This window comes from Acartia tonsa, chromosome 5 (assembly GCF_053477335.1).
Source record: "Acartia tonsa isolate MP-2025a chromosome 5, ASM5347733v1, whole genome shotgun sequence".
Taxonomy (NCBI): Eukaryota; Metazoa; Arthropoda; class Copepoda; order Calanoida; family Acartiidae; genus Acartia; species Acartia tonsa.
Genome location: NC_137264.1, coordinates 7,068,661 through 7,091,921, shown reverse-complemented (window position 1 = coordinate 7,091,921; position 23,261 = coordinate 7,068,661). Strand labels below are relative to the sequence as shown.

Sequence of the window (23,261 nt, the reverse complement as noted above, 5' to 3'; positions counted from 1 at the left end):
ATTTCATGTTTTCCCCTCAAGTCCAATTTCATTTTAAACATCTGAAATTAAAATATTCACTAAGATTAAAAACTACAAATACCATACAAACAAAAAGTTAATTCTTTATACAACAATTTATTTTACACTATAAAAAAATATTTACACAACTTTCATAAATAATTAAAGTTATTATAACTTAAGTCTAATCAATTCAGGTCACGACAATATTTCTACAGTATTTCAATTTAATATTAGGCTAAACATAAATTTTTATAAATATATACATTATTAAATCCCACTAATTAAGCTTTTCTTCTAGAAAATTCATACAAAATACATATAATTAAAGGTTTGGTAATTGTATGTGAAAAAGAAACATAATAACGTAAATTAATAATTCTTAGTGTATTGTAAAAAAAAATTGCTTGTATGCCAATAAATGAAAATGTTAAAAATCAAAATAAATACCTTAAAATCTAACTTAGAATAAAATTACCAAACATCAAAAACACAATCAATAGGTAATATAAAAATATTAATTTAACTAGTCATTATATAAAGCGTATTAATAGGTTACATAGCATTTCATAGCGTTTTTATAAGCGTTTTATATTTTGGATATAATTGATACAGTATGGCTAACATAGATTGTTCGTTTAGGATCAGTTGCTTTGACATCGTTTAGCTTGGTGGTTGTAAACCTTGAGGGGGTAAACAATGCCCCCCCCCCCCTCAAGTACCCTATCTAGAATATTAAATCTAGAGACAAAAAGGGGGGGGTTTTCAATGCAACCATCTCGTAATCAGTGAGCAAATGGCACTTAGAATTCGAATTTCGATCTGAACTTTTGCATCCTTGGTAGGTCTATTTTCCCTAAATCGAACAAAAAGTTGGAAAAGTAACGGCTGGCGGCTCAGCCGTTTAGCCGTTTTTTGCCTATTTTAAGGGTAAATTCATCATCAATTACGTAGGAATCAACTTTTTAAAACATATTTTTGGTTTAATTCATGTTAAATGAAAGCAATAACTATTTTTAAAACTTCTAGTACCAACCGTTTGATAGCGTTTTGGAGTGGAAAAATTATTATAAGGAGATAGGTTTCGTGACTAATTTGCAATATAGATATCCAAAAAATGACAAAACGGCTGAGCCGCCAGCTGTTACTTTTCCAACTTTTTGTTCGATTTAGGGAAAATAGACCTACCAAGGATTACTCATGCAAAATTTCAGATGGAAATTCGAATTCTAAGCGCAATTTCCTCACTGATTACGAGATGGTTGCATTAAACCCCCCCCCCCCCTTATTGTTTTTATTTATAAATGTTTAAAATTAAATGTAAAAAAAATATCCTAAACAAACATTAAGGTACATGAAAAAATTTAAAAATGATGGAAACGTTATAAACAGGTACAGTATGTGTATGTGTGTACGTTATGTACGACTAAAATATTTATGTACAGATTATGAACAAAGTTCAGCATCATTTTTGCATTAGTCCTATTATTAATATTTATAAGTTTAACATCACGGGATTTTAAGAGATGGTACAATGAATGGTGAATTATCATTTTGCCTCTTATTATTTTGGTATTAACCTATTTCTTTAAAATAGGAGCGGAATAAACTCTTACAGGTTGTACTAATTTTAATTCATATCCTAACTTGAAAATTGTATAAAAAAAAATCTTTAAGGAAATAAATGAATAGTGTATATTTAGTAATTTAAGGGCAAAACAGGGGTGTATATTCTGCAAATTTGACCCGGCTGAGGGGGGGGGGGGTAAAAAAATAAAAAATATGGGGTTGGGGGGCAATGTAAAAATTAAGAGGATTAAAAGGATTTTTTCTATTTTCTCCCCTCTTTGGTGAAAAAAAAACTAAAAAATATATGGAAGGGTGCATAATATGAATAGAATAAAGAGTTCTGAATTTTTTTTCCATTTTATCCCCTTCCTTGCAGGAAAAAACTAGGGAGGGGGGGGGGGGGGTAATAAAAAAAAATTGGCAGCATGGGAAAAAATGAATCTTGTGCGGAATATACACCCCTGAATAGTGTATACTTTGTAATTTAAGGGCAAAACAAAATAAATTCTAAGCTAAAAAGTAAAGCTGCCCTAAATACAAACCAGGTGGAATTGAATTTGTCCGAGTGAAGCAAAGTCAAAATACTATAATCAATCTTAATTAATGACATTAATATAAGATTGGAACAATAAGACACATAAAGGAAGGACTTTTAGAATGAAAGTGGGTACTAATTGACTGCTACGTCTGGCCGCCAAGGTTGTTAGAATGAGATGGTCTCTGGTAGCTGGATGGTGGCCACCTCGTGGAATACCTTGTGGCTGTACTTGCTTCTCACAGTCTTCAGGTTCTCCTGTTGGTTTCAATCATATTAAACTATTAGAAGATTTATTTTTTGAAGAAATATTTTGATTTGTTTAAATTGAAACAAGGATGACAACATCAATAAGTAGCGAGGCACTAAAAATTCATGGAAGAATAAACAAAAATATTTTTATCGTCTTTTATTTATGTAAATACAAAGTTATTTTAAACTTATTGCTCATTGAAATTAGGAATCTTCACCAAAAATTTCAGCCTTCCATCTTCAATAACAGCTGAGAAAATAACATTTCCCCAATAGCATTATGAACAGATTGGCGGACAAAGTGAATAATAGAGTAGCTTCGCTACTAAAAATTGTCTTCAAAATATAAAACGGAACTGTCAACGGTAAACAGATTTTTGATAATAAACAAAACAATCCAAGTAGATCCAATCTCTGCTTTATCATTCCATATTTTTAGTAAAACTTACAAGGAATTAATTTTAAATGTTTATGTATCAATTGCTTAAAGTTAAGTTTAAGATAATTTCCTGAGCAGGTTTCTGTAGCATCTTGAGTAGGGCGTGGGCCACAGGCTCCAGTTCAGATATGGAAATTCCAGAGTAATACTCCAGAGTGGCCTCCCAGCCTTCGATACTCTTCACCTTAAATAACAAAGGTATGAACATTCTAGATTTGTATAATAAAATAATTTAATATAGTCTAACAACTACACTTTTATTATAACATATCTGCTGAAAGTCCGTTTACAATTAAAGATTTTTCCCAACCAATTTCAAAAATTTTAATGATATTATAAAGAAATCTATGGCATATAACTTTCGTATTAGATTCCTCCCTCTATCTATCCATCTATCTATCTGTATCTAGATAAAAAAAAACATGGTAACTATCAACTAAACAAGTCTAATAAAAAAGGTTCTCTCTACATATTTGGTCTGGGATCTAAAGGGATAAGACAATGGCCGATAAATTGAAGTACATCTCCAATATTTACACACAAAATCCCCTTCTGAAGATAAGAGTTAACTAATTGTTAAGTATGGACACTCATCCCAATGAAACAATCCATTAAAATTCAATAGCGAATAAGAAAACATTATTATATTACTTTTGGGGACTAGTGTAATATGCAGCCCAATGTCCCCTCCCCGTAGAAGAGTCCTACAGGCTAGTGGGGCAGCAAGTAGTTGTTTACCTTAAAAGCAACGGCCATGGTGGCAGCAGCGAGTAAAGATTCTGACAACTCCACGTTGAATTTGTATTCTAGGAGGCTGGATTCAAGGATATACCTACCAAAGGTCAGCACTGGCATTGTCACCTGTTTCGACGAAAAAAATCATTGATTCACTTTATTTCAGGGGTGAATATTCTGCACAAGATTAATTTTTACCCCCCCGACCGTAAAAAAATTCATGTTTGTCCTCCTAGTTCAAATATTAAGTATAACTAGCGTTTAGACATTATTTCTGATACTAGCAGAGGCGCCTCTAGCATATAGAGTGTTTGAATTTGAAGGGGAAGGGAAAAGGAGAAAATAGCCTGAAACCATCCAGGAGCCTATGTAAAACTTCCCTGTGAAATCGAGAACTGGTGCGGTTCAGTAATTCTCGAAATCTTAAGCTGCAGACAAAAAAAAACCTTTTACTTTGTATAATAGGATTTATTAGCTTTTAACGTTCAAATAAGAGCATTTTAAATATATCTTCTTTTCCAGAAAACCCTTGTCTTAATTTTAGCTGAAATCGCAAAAGGGGGGGGGGGGTTAATGCAAACATCTCGTAATCAGCGAGCAAATGGCACTAACAATTCGAATTTAGATCTGAAATTTTGCATGAGTAATCCTTGGTTGGTCTATTTTCCCTAAATCGAACAAAAAGTTGAAAAAGTAACGGCTAACGGCTCAGCCGTTTGGCCGTTTTTTGGCTATTTTTAGGGCAAATCTGTCATAAATTTAGGAATCAACTTTTTGAAACATATTTTTGCTTTAAATCATGTGAAATGATGCAAAAAAAACATTTTTAGATTTCTAGTATTTCTAGTACCAGCAACTAGCGGCTAAAACCGTTTGAAAACGTTTTGGAGCAGCATAGAGTATTATGTGGAGATAGGTTTCTTGATGATTTCCCTTGAAAATAGTTTTAAAAATGGCTAAACTGCTGAGCCGCCAGCCGTTACTTTTCCAACTTTTTGTTCAATTTGGGGAAAATAGACCTACCAAGGATTACTCATGCAAAATTTCAGATCAAAATTCGAATTCTAAGTGCCATTTGCTCACTGATTACGAGATGGTTGCATTAACCCCCCCCCCCCCCTTTGCTGAATTTTAAACTCTTTCAAACACTGCCTTTCGTATATAAACATAGAAGGGATTGAATTTCTTTGAGCCAACTAAAAATAAAGATTTTTTTTATAACATATAAAAACATCCTACAAAGCTAGCTCATTTCAAATAAATAGCCCGTTAAAATATTGCAATTTATCGCATCATAAATCGCCTTGAAAGTTGTTAATGAATTATTTTCCTTGCAAACACGGCCGTAACGTCTCAGGAATCTGTAGGAGAGTGGGTACCCGAGATCGAATCCCACGACTGCCAGCACTTTACGCTCCATCCTCAACAGTTTTTCTCTCGTATAGGCGTCGTCACAAACATACAGGAAATCATCAACCAGGGGTGGTAGACGTTCGTCAACCTATCAAAAGATAAAATTGTATAAATTTTTATAATATTCTACTGTATTTATCAGTGTTGCGGATCCGGATCCGCAAGGATCAGCATTTTTTGAGTCCAAGGATCCGGATCCGCAAAAAAATGCAGATCCGGATCCTGGGGTATAAATTTATGGAAAAATCTACCTAGATTTTTATAAAGTCACTTACAAATTTTGAAATATGATATCTGGTAACCTTGTTAAGATCAGCTGATTCACTCCCACACTCTTCTCTCTCACATTGTATATAATCTCCCCATCCCTTTTTGTATACCTTTTCGTGGTGATTTTATTTTTTATGTCAAGGATCCGGATCCGCACTGACCAAATTTGGAGGATTCGGATCCGTATACAATCAACGCGGATCCGCAACACTGGTATTTATAAATTATTCTTGAATGATAAATTAATGATAATCAGGAGTAGGTACCAACTATATGGGTTGCAATGTTGGTTGGAAAAGTTCAGACACAACTAGTTTGAGCCAACCAATCAAGAATTATTACATAATGGTCACGAAGTTATAAAGCAAATGAAATTAGAGTGTCTATAAACTTTGGTTACAAGTTCAAAATGCTCAGACAGAATACGAATCATAATGTGGGGAGTAGATTGATGGTAGTAATTTAGTAATCTCACCCTCGAAATGAGATATTATCAATAGAAGACGAAAGCCCCCCTCCCCCCCCCTGCAAAACACGGGTGGAGTGTTACACTTAGCACTAATACTGCATCATAATCCGTACAACATTCATAGCTTACCTTGCTAGCAATAAGACATGCAGTAGCGCCCAACAGCTGTAAATCCTCTTTCTTAATCGACTTCTTGGACAGGTACAGGTCGGTGATCTTGACAGCTGTGTACAGGGTCTCGTGGTTCAGCTCAAAGCTCTCCTGTACCTCCACAAGCCAGTCAATAAGGATGGCACGCATGCCCTCGTTGATAAACTTCTGGGCTCCAATATAATTGGGTATCTAAAATTGAACAGAATTAGCTTTTATAAAAAGTTGAGCATTTTCAAGTGAAAAAGCTAATTGTCTCTTTAAATTCAAACTGACTGCTACGCCCCTAGATGCCTCAGGTTGCAATTAAAATTTCAAATATTTAATTTGAGAAACAATATGTCTATGTTTCTTGTCTCTACGCAAAAGCGAGAATATTTTTAAGTTTTGTAAAAATTTGATTTTTGTGATTTCTCTTGGGAGGGTGGTGGTACACTCCCAAAAAAATAGTTATAAACCTTTCCGGGACTTATGAGAAGGGAGAACCCGATCGGTTCAGCGGTTAGCGAGATTCTTCGGTACAAACAGACAAAAAAAACAAAGAAACAAAGAAACAGACAAACAGTCAAACAAACAAATTAACATCCTTGTAAGGGGGGGTTTTTAACGCAACCATCTCGTAATCAGTGAGCAAATGGCACTTAGAATTCGAACTTTGATCTGGAATTTTGCATGAGTAATCCTTGGTAGGTCTATTTTCCCTAAATTGAACAAAAAGTTGGAAAAGTAACGGCTAACGGCTGGCGGCTCAGCAGTTTAGCCATTTTTAAAACTATTTTCAAGGGAAATCATCACGAAACCTATCTCCACATAATACTCTATGCTGCTCCAAAACGTTTTCAAACGGTTCTACCCGCTAGTTGCTGGTACTAGAAATCTAAAAATGTTTTTTTTTGTATCATTTCACATGATTAAAAGCAAAATATGTTTCAAAAAGTTGATTCCTACATAACTTATGGCAGATTTGCCTTAAAAATAGCCAAAAAACGGCTAAACGGCTGAGCCGTTAGCCGTTACTTTTTCAACTTTTTGTTCGATTTAGGGAAAATAGACCTACAAAGGATTACTCATGCAAAATTTCAGATCAAAATTCGAATTGTAAGTGCCATTTGCTCACTGATTACGAGATGGTTGCATTAACCCCCCGGGCCCCCCCCCCTTTGTTTAAAAATTAAGAAACCATCAATACTGCTGGAAAACTAGCATTCACCGATTTTTAAATTGTTCCATTAGAGGCAGCAACATAAACATTAATATCATCAAGAAATACACAAAACTAACCCCCCTACTTATCTTCAATTTAATTTAAGAGTCAGGGAGAGCTGAGGGTATATAGAGTGATAAGCAGGGGTGTATTTTCTCCACAAAATTCATCCCCCCCCCCCCTCATTTTTTCCCCTCCTGGTTTTTTCCAAGCAAGGTTTTTTCCAAGCAAGGTTTTTTCCAAGCAAGGAGATAGCACCAAATTATCTTTACCTTAAAGGTGGCCTCTCTGAGTTTATAATACTGGAAAGTATCCCTAGCATACTCGGCGTGTTGTCCGGGATCACCCTTCGTCTCCAAATCAAAGTCAATGACACCTAAACAAGGACAATTATCTTTGTGACTATTTAAGCACTTAAAAATATTTAAAAAGTGTCAACAAAAACCAAAACAGTATTTTATTGTTTCTTAACTACAAGTAAAATGGTAGGTAGCATCTGAATTTTTTTGTATTTTATTTTGTATTTGTAGTAGCTTTTCACGATTATAGAATTGCTTCGTTTTCTAATTCGTACCTAACTCCTATAGGAATCATCATGCAAAGTTTGAAATCGATAGGACAATTCTAACATGCCTAAATTAACGAAACAATAAAAATAGCTTATATTTAAGGGATATTACCTTATAGACAAAATATAATACGCAAGAATGTCCAGAACTATTTTAAGAAACTCGTGAAAAAAGCATTTTACCTTCCGGGACAGTGTAGTTGGGTGGTGGGGACACAACTTTGAAGTCTTTTCTCTCAATAATTGTCTGTGAGGGGGAGCATGCTGTAGTGTAACTGTCTGCGCTAGAGGTGGAGGAATCATCACTAGAGCATTTGTCAACGGTCTCCTCCTAGTAAAAGATATTAATTCTAAAGGGATAGTTGCATGAAGTGCATTTAACAAGTTTGATTGCAAGCAAAAGTTAAAATAATATATACCATCTGTCATATTTAATTTTTCATTTCAACAAATAGCAATCAATTTGGCACTTAGTGCAATTACACCTTTGGCAAGTGGAAAATAAATGCAAATAATATATATGAATTGTATTTTCATATCATTATGAATGGATTAATCAAATTTAATTTTTCATTTCTGTGTTTCAATATAACCTTCAGGAATAGGACATAGCCATCAGGCGAAATAAATCTAAAACAATATTTGGGGTCAGATAAATGGTCAACGCTTTGCCCCACAAAATCGCGAAAAAAAATAGCTGTAGGTACTAAATTATTTTTCAAATTCATTCAGTTGTTAGTTACAGCTGTTTATAATTACTTTTAAATTCCACGAAATAAGTATATAAAATTGTAAAATCAAACAAAGAGAGGGAGATGAAGGTTAAATAATCCTAAAACTTCTTCAATAAGCCGTCAAAACTTTTAATATTCGTAGAAAATTGTCTGTAATACGATGCCATACATGATTTATCAGTAAGGCTAAAAACCGGTTATAAACCAGCGGAAATTAATCAGATTCGAATCCATGCTGGGATATTGTTTACCTTTACTGGCTCTGGTTCTGTCTTCTCGTCTTTTTTCTTTCTCAGACTCTGCCTCAGTAAGCTGGCTCGGTTTTCTTGTACTTTAAGTCCCTCTTTACCCTAGAAACAGTTAAAGGACATCAGTATTCCGTTTCAGGGAGGGAAGGTCAGTGGGTTGTTATTTATAACAGGCCTTTACATGGAATTGAGATTTGTTGTTTAATCTAGTTGAGTTCCAATCTTTTCGACCAATAATTGTAATCTAAAGGGATAATTTTGTGTTTTATCACTGGGGATAAAAATCAATTTATCAGACATTGTAATAAGATCCCTAATTCAGCCTAATAATACAATGAAACAGTGAAGTGCACAGGGTTTTGCCAAGAAGTGAAATACTTTTACAAAAATGTCTTGAATTGCAAGGGGGGAAGGCCTTCTACTCTAAATGATAGTTGTATACGGAAGTATATCTTTATACTTTCTCTTGTGTTAAATACGGTTACAAATAGAAAACAACTATTATCTTATCATAGAGGCATGTAATACATATTTTGATAGATTTAATACTAGCATATAAAGGGCAGATGGTGTGCTTAAATTAAAGTTTTAGATTTGATAATAGATGTATATAGAGCGCGCATGTTGTTATTGAATGAGGGGAGGGGTAGTTATTAATCAGGATTAAGATAATTTAATGGGTGGGATTATAAACAAAAGGAATTCGTAGTACAAATTAAATATGGCAAGAAAAGAGGCGGGGGATGGGAAAGAAAAATAAATCTACAGTTAGATCACAAGGATAACATTGTAACACCATGAAATATGTTCAACATAAAGTATAGCGATATCTATCCATATATATGTCTTAGGAAACCGCCGAACCTAGACTATATACATATATAAGATGCTAAAGGCACTTTATACATCTTACATTCCAAACGGTTAATCTTATACATAGGCAAGTTTCATGTAAACTCAATTTTACATATTATGAATTTTTTCTTATAGAACTAGTAGCTACTGTCGGGGCTGCATGCAAATATTGATATAAAATCCAAGGGATTTAATGTAGGGGAAAGGGGGCTATAAAAAAGGACTAAGGCATTCATTTGATTGGGAAGTAAAAATGCCTTAAATAATCCCGGGAAAGTATAAGTATAAGAAAAGCTTCACTAAAAAGGAGAACTTCAACTCTGTATATTGAAAATTTAACGAAAAGGCTAAAAAAACCTGACAATGTTTTTATAGAAATATTTTACCAAATAATGTCATTCTTGCAAAAATATTCCCCCTTTTCTAAGCTTAGATTAACATAATGATCAGTTAAAATATGTAAAGTAATATATAAACAAATAATATAGAGAAATTACCTTTGAAACAATGTTTGTGATGCTTTTCTTCATGGATTTCTTGAGGGTAGCCTTTCCATTGGCGGCGGCAGCTGCGTTCGTGGAAATCTCGCCCAAAGCCGCTCTTTTGGTCGGCTTAACAGAGGCGGCCTCAACCTCATTTTTGCGTTTTAACCCGACAATCAAGTTTGAGTCCTGGTTTTCTGACTGTAAGTTTGTTGAACCTTGCATACGAGTCATTCTTGTCGTCATTATGCAGTTGTATTTATAAAACTTTTTAAAAAATTAACGGTTATTATAACTTTACTTATCAAATTTCACTTTAAAACGGGCTTTTTCCTGATTAAGCTCGTCACTCGCCTCGCGGGATTTAAATAATGACGGTTACGTGAAAATGCGACGCTGTGTGCAAATTCCGCGTTAAAATTTCTGCGCAAATGTCGTCTTCGTAATCATGATATAAGGATTTTAAAATTTTAAAAATCAATAAAATAAACCGTTGTTTATCTTTTTTGTTATGGTAAAATGTAATTAAAATTCTCCATCCTCCTCTCTGTAAGAAACGGAGTAGGGTAAAAGTATATTTCTCACTTACAGCTGCTATTCAAGATAGATATCTGAAAATTTGGTGAAGATTACAAAGAAATAATCGCCTAGTAAATAGTAGAGATTCCTGTAGCGGAGAAAATCAAATTCTTTATTATTGCATACAAGCAAAGTGAGTTATAGAGAAGCTTTTATATTGAACATTTTAATTTTACCTTTAAAATATTTTTTTTTAAACATTGCTGTCTCTTAAAGTGATCATGAAGCTAGAAATAAATTGATATATGTTACTGATTTATAATTTTTAAGGGTATTTTTAAAGAATTAAGTCTTAAATACTTCCCATTTAAAAATAGACCAAAGAAGCACGTACATCTTGATTATAAAAAAAATTTCCCTTATAAGCATAGAGCAGGTTTTCTTGTGTTTATTTTTAGCGTAGATCCAGTATTTCATGTTAGATTTTATGCAAGATTCATTATTTTTGAATGATTAAAATTAGAAAAGCGCATCCAATCTGAAGGATAGATAGATAGTGTTCCCGAACATATAATCTACCAGAAACTTTTTATCCTACTTTGCCCATTTTATTTGATGGGAAGGAGGTTGAAGATTAAAGTCTTCCCAAGTATGTAAAGGGCAAAGCTTCTATCCTTTATGGTTCTGAGTATTGTTCCTATAAATTCAACTATTTTTCTACACTAGACCTAACAATCGGCCTCAAATTGTAAAAAAAATCCTGTTTTGTGAGTTTGCATGCCTCATAGATGCAATACATACTGGAGTTGTGCAACTTTTCTTATGATGCATCAAAAGTCTTCAACATCCTTTCCATACTTAGACATAGGCAATGTATGCCATTTTTTCATAAATGATGTAGAAGGAGAAAGAAAGGAGATCAATAGAAATATTGGAGATTCAAGAAAAAAGAGGTGACTTATGCTCTTTCTCAAAAAAGTATGTAATGATGAACTGTTATTAGACTTATATTTTACTGATATTCTAATATTGAGGATGTTTAAACCCAATATCACGCAGTTAAAGCTTATTGTATTGTAAACCAAATTATAAATATTATTTTTTTAATTGATACCATTAACTTTTTAATTTTTAATTTTAAATACAGAACCACTAAAAACTCTCTTTTGCAAGATTTTAAGGTTATCACATTATTTCAATTTCTTAAAAGAAAGTCCATATTATGGTGTCGCCTCAAGTACTAGACCTCTCTCCATGCACCTTGAAACATACACCAATTATAATTGCGGTGTAAAGCATCATTCGCCCATAAGACAACTAACTCCCTGAGATGCATGACCTTTGTCTGAGAAGTCCCAACTGTGCATGATAACAAGTTGAGCTTGTTTTGGGCCAAGGCATTTCCCTCACTCTAACTATATATGTTGTGCATCTGAAATAGCAGCAGTGGAAACCATTTTAACATCTTTAGTTATGATGGTGTCAGACCAAGATTTGAACCTATCACCTTTGAGATGATGAGCGGATGCACTACGTGTTGAGCCATGGGCGTGGGTAAAAGCCAATACCCAATAGTATCTACAACAGAAGTTTTCTTGATTTTTTTGTTCAAAAGCAATCATCTTTAATTTTCCTGTTTTATTACCTACAAAAAAAATTAAAGAGAAATAGTAAGAAATATTTTTTTCTTTTCATAAATTAACATGTTACTTGTAGGTTAAACTTCGCTTAACCTACAAGTAACATGTTAAAGGGAGATAAAATAAAAGGAAGATAGGCAGACAATGTTAGTTATTATATTATTGAAAATAAGCTTTTTTGTCATTTCTAAATTAAACCAGGAAAACTCCTCCCACTCTTTTTTTCCTGAAAAATTTTCACCAATCCTACAAAGTTATTTGGATGTATAATTGTGGAGAGATCGCTATGATGATAATGCACTTTACAATTTGTGCAACAAGATTGCTATCAATCTAGAAGTAACATGATATAAATCAACTTTATCTAAACTAAATAAATAGCTAAACTAGATAAAAGCTTTTAAATGCTGTTTATATTAACCCCTTCTAAATCACTGTTTAGTTGTGAATTAGATTCTCAAACACTTTAAATCAACCAAAATAAGTTGTACCGAACTCCATAAAGTTGTTGAGAATTTTTCTTACATTTGTATATAAAGCAATCTTTTTCTTTAAAAAAAATTCAATTATTTTACGAAAGTCTATCTATCTTTTAAAGAACAAACTTTGTTGATTTTTTTTTTTAAAGTTAGCTTAAATAGAATTGGAATTTTAATAAAAAAAAAAAAAAGACTACAAACAAAACGCCAGCCTCAAATGAAGAATACCTTTATTTACCCAATTTAATTAGTAATGAAAAATGATTTTTTAACCATTATTTATCATATTTTGAATTTATATTTTTTTAATATTACAAATTTAATAAAATCAGTTTCAAGGTTGGCAACGTACTTCAAAATCCCCCGTTATCTCTTTCCCTTTTCTAATTCACAATTCCCCCACGATAACAGTAATTCTCCCCAAAAAACTTCTTTCCCCCACCCACTTTTCTTACACAGCTGTTGGTCTTCTTTTAGCCACAGAGGGAAGTTGCTTGGATTTATTACTTTTAAACATTTTGTCCCCCAAAATTATCACCTATTTTCTATCAAAATATTTTTTACAGGTCTATTGAATGTATCTATCAGACTTTTTATTAATGTTAACATTTAATTTTATACGTAAAGGATCTTCAAAAGTACAAATCTAACAGTCTCGGACGTTTTATGTCCATGAAAATAAAACAGGAGAAAATATGGGACTTTATGAAAGAGGGAAGTGGAGAGCATAGAAGGAGTATGGCGGGAAGGAAACTCCATCAGAAGGGGGGCGTGAGATGGGAGGGTGTTAACAGTGCACTTAGGCAGCAGACGAAAAAAATTGTCAAGTCAAATAAAATCTGTTCCAAGCCATATATACCTTGATTATTATTTTGATTACAAGCATTTCCGCTGTGGAAGATACCCTTTACTTCCCCCCTACCTACTCCTGGGCTGATGAGAGCCTGTTTATGGACCGACTTCCTTCCTCTCAGAGGTCAACCATCCATGAATTTAAGTCTGTGTGAGTCAATAATTTTATTTGTAAACAAAAACATTTATTCAAAATTTTATAATATTCAGTGAAAATTTTAGATTATTATTATTTATATTAACATATGTAATAGTGATTTTGTGATAAAGTGTTCAGAGTAATTTTATTTATAAATTAATGTTTATTTTAAGTTGTTCCATAGTTTATGTTTTATAAAATGTAAAAGAATTTCTTTTAAAAATTTACTTTAAAGTTATATAAATTTAAGCCTTTTTATTAAAAGCTTGCTTTAAGTCTTTTTAAAAAATAAATATTATTGAAATCTCAGAAGTAAATAATATTTTAACCAAATTTATGATATATTCATCTAATGGTCCTAGGTACTTTACAATAGATTTGAAAAACCCAAATTCTTAAAATTGTATTATTCTAATATATATATATATTAAGCACAAATGGTTAGGTTACAACAGAAAAATAGCCTTAAACCATTCCGAAACTGAATGAAAGTTAAAGAATAGCATAAAATCACCTTGGATTTGTATATACTTTTCTAAAATTTTGTATAGGTATAGTTATCGAATCTTAAGCTACAGACAAAAAAACCCTTACCTCTTATTTAATTATATATAAAACGAGGATTATTAGTTGCTTAGTTAATCGTTAAGTAGGGTTTTGTATATGTTTAAGATGGTAAAAAATAAAAATTATAAACTGCCAAAATTTAAATAAACTACCATCCTACGAAAATAATTCAATATTTTAACTACAAAATATTTTTTTATAATATTATGTTGCAGTATTGATTATGAAAAAAACCAAGATATTCAGCAAGCGTTTTTCTTTCAGAACAGGAATTGAGCTAGTTATACTAAAATGACTTTTAGCTTTGGGGCTCCCAACGCCACGGCCCCCTCAGCCACACAGGAAAGAAATTTGACTTAGATCATAGGGATGGAGGGGGCGGACATTTCGTTGTATTGAAAGCTTTCGGTATTTGCATTTAATGTTAGTCAGATGGTTTATACTAATAATGTCTAAACTTAAAATCAGCAAGAGTGTTACCTTTCTTATATGTAATTATATTTTTAATTAAAAACTAATTTTTAAATGATTTTTCATAAGCCTCTAATTTTTACCCTTACAAATACTCTTTCTATAATTTATTCTTTTACTAAGGTTGATCACTCAAGTCATATTTTTGTAACCTTTAGGGAACTGGTTTTAGTTTCGGGGGAGCATCCACAGGTGCTGCTGCTCCAACTCTTGGCGGCTTTGGGGCACCAACTGCTACCGTTGCCCCAACTGGTTTCGGCGGCGCAGCAGCAGCCCCCGCAGCTACTGGTGGGTTTGGTGGTTTTGGAGCTGCTACAAGTAAACCAGCGGCTACAGGTTTTGGTGGATTCGGCGCAACAACTACAACAACTCCAGCTGCTACAGGTTTTGGCGGTTTTGGTGCAACTGCTACTTCATCTGCCGCTCCTGTTGCCTCTGGATTTGGCGGGTTTGGTGCTACAACTACGACATCGGCTGCACCAGCCGCTACTGGATTTGGCGGGTTTGGAGCAGCTACAGCTACATCATCAGCCGCGCCAGGTCTAGGTGGTTTTGGAATTGGTGCAGCGCCTGCTGCATCTGGTTTTGGTGGTTTTGGAGCTACCACTGCATCGTCTTCAGCTGCCGGTGGATTTGGTGGTTTTGGATCGGCTACAGCAACATCATCAGCTGCCCCTGTATTGGGGGGCTTTGGAGGACTTTCAGCCGCTGCCCCGGCAGCTCAGTTGTCTACTGCAACAACAACAACGGCTTCTCTGGGCCTTGGAGGCAACACTGTTGCTCCAAGTTTTAGTTTTGGTGTAAGCAGTGCGGGTGGAACTAGTACTTCTGTTGCCTCCAATCAGGCTGCTGGACAAGGTAACCTTTACTTGACTCTGATACCTAAACCCACTTCCTATTTTTTAATTCATTTAGAGGGGGGGGGGGGGCGCGATAATGGATGAATTTCTTTAGGATAGCGTTGGTGTCCTCCCTAACTTAAAGAAGACCTTATGTCATGTTGGTGCATCAGTAAGCGAGATTTTTCGTTACAAACACACAGACACATAGACAGACTTTCACTTATCAATAAGAAAACATACCAAAAAATTCAGGAGGACCAGCCCAAGACGCCAAGGGTGAAACGAAGAACGTAAAAGACCATATGATCCCACTTGAACTGGACAAAACAGTCGAGCAGCTGAAGAAACATATCAAGGACGAGAAGGCGGTGTGTAGCGATATTTCACATTGCACTGATAAAGCATTCACTAAAGTTAAACAGGCAGGGATAACAAATAAGTAAATGGGATGTTCAAAATCGAATAATCATTACCTAACATAAGAAAAGGCATTACAATACATTTACATTAATTGGACGTCTTTTATTTTAAAACATTTAGTTTAAAGAAGTCATAATATAACAAATATGTATAAAACAACTTTTAACGTCTGTATATCTGACGTAGTTTTGAATAAGACACAAACTAAATAATTTTTAAACACTAACAGAAGTATCAATGCTTTTTTCTCCTATTTTTGAAATCATTTTCTTGAAAATATTTGGTAAAAAATCTGTTAATTGAAGAAAAAAACATTTACTTATATTCCTGATAATTAGGAGACCGAAGCTTTATCTCAGCTAGTGACCGTCCTGTCCATCGGAATACAGAAGAATAGAACAGCTCTGGAAAAGCTGAAGCTTTCATCCGCACAGGAATTCATATACATAAAATAGTTTTGTTTAGACCAGGGATCTTAAGGGATAAGACGATTTACGATTCATTAGGTAATTTATTGTACAACTACAATTTTGAGAAGCATAATTACCTCTTTTCCAATAGATTAAAACTATTAGTTGAGAACATTTAGCTAAGTACCAAAAAAGTATTAAAGCCAACGAATGAAATCTTGTTTGCAAAACTTTTGGTACTTCTATATAATCCCTTCCTTACTGGTTTAGTCCTGTCTAATATTTTAAAATCCTTCATGCATTTAATCTTTTTCCCTCTTGAGGGATAGTTCTACGAAATGCAATTATATAGTTTAGCTATTTAGTATCATTTATTAGTTTAGATTAAGTAAAATTGATACGCATATTGAAGAAAGTTTATCTGTATCAAGCAGTTTGTGGTAATCTTAAAATGTGTTAATTTTAATTGTTAATTTAATTTTACTTAAGTGATAGTTTGACGTTATTATTTGAATATCGCAGGAGTTGTTAAATGTAGAGATAGCTCAACGTACAAAGGATATACCCGCTAGGTTAACATTAACACTAATTATTAAAACAAGCTATAGAAATGCTACGCTTACAATATCGTAGAAATTATTTTATGATCAAAGTTAAAATAACGTTCAAATATGATTAATTAGCTTCCTTTTTTATAGCGAAGTTGCTCTTTAAGCTACTTAGTCCGGCTGTCTGAAGTGTATGGAAACTTAAAATTCTCGGCTGCTATTAAGTATATACGACTAAAACTTTTTATGATGATTTCTCAGACCTAAGTGCGCCCTGTATTTGATTATTCTTGTCCATGGGTCTTTAAGTAAAGCTTTCAAGGAATTTGAATTTCTAAAACCAAAACCTTTCATTTCTTACCTACCTACCTACCTAGTATTTTGATCCAAAAATAAACAGTGTTTTTGTTTGTTTAGCATGCAGTATGAAAACACGGCACCTATGGATTATTTTATGCGACTTGTTACACAGTTTGAGGCTGATATGACTGAATATAGAAAACAGGCATTTTCATAAAGAATATGTTGCGTGCTGTTAAACTACATAAGTGTCAGTTGAGCACTGTAACATGGCACTGTTACCCCACCCCATTTTATTCAAAAATTGAAAAAAACTTTAGGGTAGTTTTTTTCCTGTCCTTAACCACTGCAAGGGCCCTGATTCTGCGAGACTTTACCTGCGGTTCTCTAACCCTGCGGGTTTAATCAGTATACACTAAAACCTGACCCTAAAATAATATAAAAAAAAACTAAAAACTATTTTTTTTAAAGAACTGAGAATGAGATGATATATTCTCTTTTTAAAATAAATAGGTATAATATAAGGACCGTCATAACAACATGCAACTAATTCTTTACTTGATCCCTGATTATAGATAGACCAAACCCAGCACCAGTTACAACTGTTGGGCAATGGTAACTCTGTCAGCAGTGAAGATATCAGTCAAGCCATGCGCAGGCTTCTTTGCGCATTCACTGAATTAGCTGCCAGATATCAGGTTAGTGCTAAGGATTGGATATAGAATAATAGCTTATTGAAAACTGGTTGACATTATAACTACACAATCAAAAACAAAATATACCTTCTGTTTTATGCTGATTCATTGATATTAGTCGAAGTTATGAAATCACAGACCAATAAATAAGCATAACACACTAATGTGCATAGTTAGGACATACAGAAAAAGTCGTATAATCAAAGGGCAGGTTTTCTGTAATAGTTGGGAGAATTTAAGCTGATGTATCTATTTTTGACGGTTTTATAGACATATGCTTTAAAAAAGTGTAAAATGTTCAAGTTTTATATGCATTTTTCAGCCAATCATATGTCTATCTCTTTTAGGTTATCCATGAGGCCTTATCAAAGTGTAAAGAAGAATATGTGAGCATGTATCGTCGTGTCCACGGGGTTTCTGTGCCAGGGTTTGTAGATAAACCCTGCGTGCGTCCTGTGGCCGCCCCTATGCCTAGCCTATCAAAGCTGGCGGGACCGAGTCCCTTTTCGGCGCCTTCAGATCCCTTAATTCAGGTAAGTAATTATTTCTTTTATCTTGAGACATTTACTTGGCTGTTGTTTAAGATAGATGTGTGCATATGAAAGGCAATTATTCCTATGACTTTTAAGCATCTACTCTGCAGTATTGGGAAATTTGTCATTCTGGCGTCGAATAGGCAACCACCCCCCCCCCCCCCTCTTTGATTATGATGAAATTATGGTGGGGGGAAGTTATTCGTTTTATTTTACTTTAGCTTTGGTTATGTTATATTGGGTACTTAGAAGCCCCGCAGGATTACAAGCTCAACAGCCACTTTAAGGAAAAGCACCGAGTTACCTCACTGCTTTATGTGTCCTGAAAGGGGACTATGCACGAATGAGAGCAAGTGATTCTAAGCACCTTCCAGCAGTGATGCTAAATATTTTTTTTGTGAATATACTAGGGATATGTTTTTTAAAGTTATACCAACTTTTAAAAAATTGGTTTAACAGTGGGTTTCTATGAAAAAACTTCGAAATGTAAAGCATTTTTTGATGAAATGTCATCAAATGTTTTGTTGGGTTCAAAGGTTCAAATAAAATAACACGCCAAAACACAATCAAATGCTGTAAATTACAAAAGAACACTAATAAAACTGTTTACAATATTACAATTTGCCATCCCTTTTTCTAAATTAACAGTTTTCATTGAAAAAGTTTACTTTTGTGTCAAAGCAGTTTGAACTCAACAAAACATTTAATGATATTTAGCCAAAAAATGCCCAACATTTCAAAGTTTTTTCATATAAAACCATGGTAAAACTTATTTCTTAAAATTGATATAACGATGTAAAACATAACCCTAGTATATTCACAAAAAAAATCTTTTAGAATCACTGCTGGAAGGTGCTCAGAATCACTTGCTCTTGTCGGTACATAATTTTCTTTGTGGTATATTAATCTAAACCTCCCCATATCAGAATCAGCCTGTATGTCAAATGTTCCTGTGCTTCAATTATGGATTTTGAAATCATTATAATTTATTTTTTAGGCCCGACAAATAGTACCTGCTAAAGGCCAGCAGCCGCAAGGGATGTCTGGCAGCATGATGGGTCCCCCGACCAGCAGCCTCAACATGAGTGGAACACCTGCCGGTGCCTTCGGCAGCCTGGGTGCCGGCGGCGGTCTCGGGGTGGCCAATAACACAAGCTTCGGTGGAACTAATAATTCAATCTTTGGTGGCGGTGGGGCCGCAAACACTTCTGGCTTCGGCGGTTTTGGCGCCAATAACACAGCTAACAAAACCGGTTTTGGTTTGGGAAACACGTCCGGGTTTGGCGGTAATACCTCAGCCTTTGGAGGCAGTAACACCACTGCGTTTGGCGGCAGCACAACCGCATTTGGCGGCAACACCTCCGGTTTTGGCGGTAACACAACCTTTGGAAGCCCTGGATTTTCCAGCACTGGAGTGTTTGGCAGCACCACCTTTGGTTCACCTACTGCGGGCACTAAAAGAAATAAAATATAATACCTACTATGAGAAAATATTTGTACCCGTGGGAAAATGTTGTTAACCGTGGGAAATTTTGTATTACCATGTTAATACCTGTGCCACTTTTTTTTTAAACAGAACTTTATTCATTTAAGATCATAAAAAGTACCTACAATATAATATAAAATGTATTTTTTTTTTAATTTCAGACAAAAATGTTATGATCAATGTAGACACGAAAAAAATAACATCTTGATGAACGAAAAAAACAAAATAAAAGATGAAGAAACAGATAGAAAGATTTAAAGTTCGGATTGATCAGAATCTAAATCGAACAGAGAAGACTGTTGCTCTTAGTCCAGAACTCGTTAAGGTAGGTTATTCTATTTCGTTAATCTATGGAAGGTGTGGTTTTGTCCTGAACCGACGACGGCATAATTAAGATATTACAAATATTGATATTATTACCTATTGATTTGAACAACTACTAAACAAATATAAAAATAAAAATGGTGAAAAATTGTATGAATCTACCCTACACCTGTAGGGGCGAAGCCACTAGTAATATAAAATCCACCAAATTTGAGTAAATATTTGTGAATATTAAGTTGTGCAAGATCAAGATTTTAAATTGTAGGCGTATTTGCAATACACTTAAATGCAAATTTATAAATACAATCTCATACAGTCATTTTTTTACGATTGAAGATTGTTAGTAGCTATAAATACTTATATAAAAGGAACAAGATCTCACTAACCGCTGAACCTATATGGTTTTCATAAGTCTTGGGAAGGTTTATAAGTATTTTGGAGAGAGGGTACCACCAGCGCCTTCCATTGAAGAAACCTATCGATTTTGCCGTTAGCAAGATTCTCCTTTACACACAGACAGAGAAATATCCTGTTACTTCTATACAAGGATTAAATAATTTAAGGTTGAGGAAACGATTGGAGTGTATAAACAAGTTCTTGGTGCTCTACAGAAAAAGCTCTCCGAAGATTTACAAGGCAGAGTTTTCAAACATTTTTAGGGGGAGGAGGGAATAGGGGAGTAAATGAATTCTGGTGGGTTCTTAAAAATTAACACAATATAAGTATACAGAAAATAATATTACCACATTTATTGATTGTTTATTTTTCTGTGTTTCCTTTTAATGGATGTTGTCGTCCTTGTTCTATACAATACATTTATATACCAAAACATTAATAGATGCGACTGTAAATTATACTGGCTTTAAAAACATGTTCTCTTATTAGTTGGTTTAAAAACTTTGTAAAGCTTTATGAAATCTTGATATGTAGATTTTAACTAGTTTTTTTCTAATCTTAATTTAAGATATAATTTTGTTTATCGTCATGTCATTGGTATTTCTACATTTTCCCCCAAGATCTCTGACAAAAGCACTGCAATTAACATAAACACAATCGTGCTGGATAAAGTTTAAAACTATGGCCTTCTGCAGGGTATGGCAAAGGAACGGACGGGTCCGCTGTTGAACGACGGCTCAAGAAAACTGGAGACTTTGTGTTGGGCAATATTTTCTCTGAAGTCGGCAGAAACCTGCACAAACAGGAAAGTTATTATCCTCCAGTTAAAGCATGGATAGAGCTATATAAATGGATTTATTTTTACTTGGATCTTACATCAGATGTTCTCTAATAAAGTAAAACTTGTCGCGGTCTAAAATAACGATTTGTCATTGTCCCCCACCACTATTACCCTATTCCCTCCCCTCTTACTGGTTGAACGAACTGACCAATCAATGTCAGGGGAAATGCAACCTTAATTGAAGTAAATTTTTCCACTGTCACAATATCCACGTATATTCTGCATCTATTAATGTATATTAGTTTTTAATCTGCCATTGCCTTCTCCCTTACCATAGTTCATCAATCAAGAATTGTACATGACAACACCCCTTAATTATGATATTCATACCTTGTTGATTTTTTTTCTATTTATTTTATATTTAAAAACGAAAGGAGGGGCTGGTGTTTTGTGCTTAATAGGTAGGGAAAGCACCTAAACATAATTCCCTCAAAAGTTAAAATGTATAATACTTTTATAACCAGAACCCCGCCTCCTGCCTGGGAAACGTGTTGACCGAATTGGGGGACGTATTCCCCCGCCTAGCCAACTACCATGTCAACTATGAGATTTCTGTGGAACAGCTGATTATTACTAAACTTCAGGAATAACAATTGAAACTTATCTATAATACAAAGTAGAACGATGTCTGTCTGTCCGTCCGTCCCTTAAGATCTCGGTAACCACTGAACCGATCGGATTCTACTCTTCAGGGTATCTACCTATTGGTCCTGTGGTGGTTTTAAGCTATCTTCTTGGGTGGGTGGGACACCCCCAACCCCCCCAAAAACAAAAAAATCACACCCTTTTTTTTTTTTTTTTTTTTTTTTTGTAAGAAATATCCTTGGTCCTTTGTAGAAGATTCCTTTGTGGAATATTTCCTTTGTGGAAGATTTCCTTGGTCCTTCTTATTACTTTTTTTTTTACAAATTTCACCTTACACTTTTTTTACCATCTCTTGGGGCAAAGCCCCTAGAGGCTAGGGGCGAAGCCGCTAGTAAAACATAATGTGGGGCATTGCTCTCAATGTTTCCCAAAATTAATTTTGTCAAAATAATTCCTTCTAAAAAATTAAAATTATCTAAAATGAAACTTATAAATTAGTGTTAACTGCTTGTTTAGTTATGAGGGGTTAGAGATTTATTCACCAATGTAAAAAATTAAAATTATGATAAAAATCACCAAATTAATTCGTTTATTTTGACATAAATGTTAAAACTGGATCCTATTCTTCATCGTTAAATGAATACTTTTTCAAAAACATTATTCATTATAAGTGAAACACCTATTTAATTAAGATCATTATCTTTTTTATCCGCTTTTAATATCAAAGTTTATAAAAGATTACCTAGATATTATGTAAGGGGGGGGGGGGGTTCTGACACATTTGCGTAAACAGTGAGTATAGGCTTTATCTTTGGACTGAGAGGATAGATTTTTAGGGATAAAATCATTCTTATATGATGAATTTCCCCCAGATTTAAGATTTTTTGGATAGGCCTCCAGGTGGTCTCTGTACAGGTAAAAATGAAAAAAAAAATTTTAAAGAGTGAGCTTGTCAGCTTATGAGACAAAATATGTATGTTTTTTCTTCAAATATGTGAATAATAATCAAAAAGAAGCATATTTTGTTTTATAAGTTAATCTTTAACTCTTCAAAAAAAAATCTTATTTTTAATTTTTACCTGTACAGAGACCACCTGGAGGCCTGGAGCTCCGGAACCTGGAGGCATATCCAAAAAATCTTAAATCTTGGGGAAATTCATCATATTAGAATGATTTTATCCCTAATAACCTATCTTCTCAGTCTAAAGATAAAGCCTATACTCAATGTTTACGCAAATGTGTCACAACTCCCCCCCCCCCCCCCCCCCTATTACAGTGAACAAGGACAAAT

At 34.1% G+C, this 23,261-nt stretch overlaps 3 protein-coding genes across 13 annotated transcripts; 2 read left to right on the top strand and 1 right to left on the bottom strand.

Moving 5' to 3' along the window:
* Positions 1 to 40: 40 nt before the first annotated feature.
* LOC145318649 (G2/mitotic-specific cyclin-B3-like) lies at positions 41 to 10,334 on the bottom strand. Of its 11 annotated transcripts, none has more exons than XR_013879413.1 (11): positions 9,939 to 10,334; positions 8,590 to 8,688; positions 7,788 to 7,935; positions 7,309 to 7,412; positions 5,812 to 6,024; positions 4,863 to 5,031; positions 3,534 to 3,658; positions 2,869 to 2,979; positions 2,112 to 2,365; positions 479 to 620; positions 41 to 297 (listed from the first exon to the last, which is right to left on the bottom strand). XR_013879413.1 is itself a non-coding variant. In XM_080160057.1 (9 exons), exons 1-9 carry the CDS (start codon positions 10,167 to 10,169, stop codon positions 2,273 to 2,275), a joined length of 1,293 nt encoding a protein of 430 aa, XP_080016183.1. In that variant the 5' UTR covers positions 10,170 to 10,334; the 3' UTR covers positions 2,111 to 2,272. The 11 variants fall into 11 exon arrangements, 1 of the variants encoding a protein (XP_080016183.1); XR_013879417.1 differs by lacking the exon at positions 41 to 297 and adding an exon at positions 1,345 to 1,482 and having other exon boundaries at positions 463 to 620; XR_013879415.1 differs by lacking the exon at positions 41 to 297 and adding an exon at positions 1,345 to 1,426 and having other exon boundaries at positions 463 to 620.
* Positions 10,335 to 14,373: 4,039 nt separating this feature from the next.
* LOC145318647 (uncharacterized) lies at positions 14,374 to 19,906 on the top strand. The gene is made up of 9 exons (XM_080160055.1): positions 14,374 to 14,462; positions 14,750 to 15,448; positions 15,685 to 15,854; positions 16,191 to 16,288; positions 16,787 to 16,834; positions 17,228 to 17,315; positions 17,686 to 17,808; positions 18,153 to 18,338; positions 19,336 to 19,906. The coding sequence occupies exons 1-9, from the start codon at positions 14,411 to 14,413 to the stop codon at positions 19,810 to 19,812; spliced, it is 1,941 nt and encodes a 646-aa protein (XP_080016181.1). The 5' UTR covers positions 14,374 to 14,410; the 3' UTR covers positions 19,813 to 19,906.
* Positions 19,907 to 19,967: 61 nt separating this feature from the next.
* Positions 19,968 to 21,975, top strand: LOC145319914 (rho GTPase-activating protein 44-like). Its single transcript, XM_080162316.1, has 4 exons — positions 19,968 to 20,149; positions 20,712 to 20,784; positions 21,240 to 21,367; positions 21,850 to 21,975. The coding sequence occupies exons 1-4, from the start codon at positions 20,057 to 20,059 to the stop codon at positions 21,973 to 21,975; spliced, it is 420 nt and encodes a 139-aa protein (XP_080018442.1). The 5' UTR covers positions 19,968 to 20,056.
* Positions 21,976 to 23,261: the final 1,286 nt, after the last annotated feature.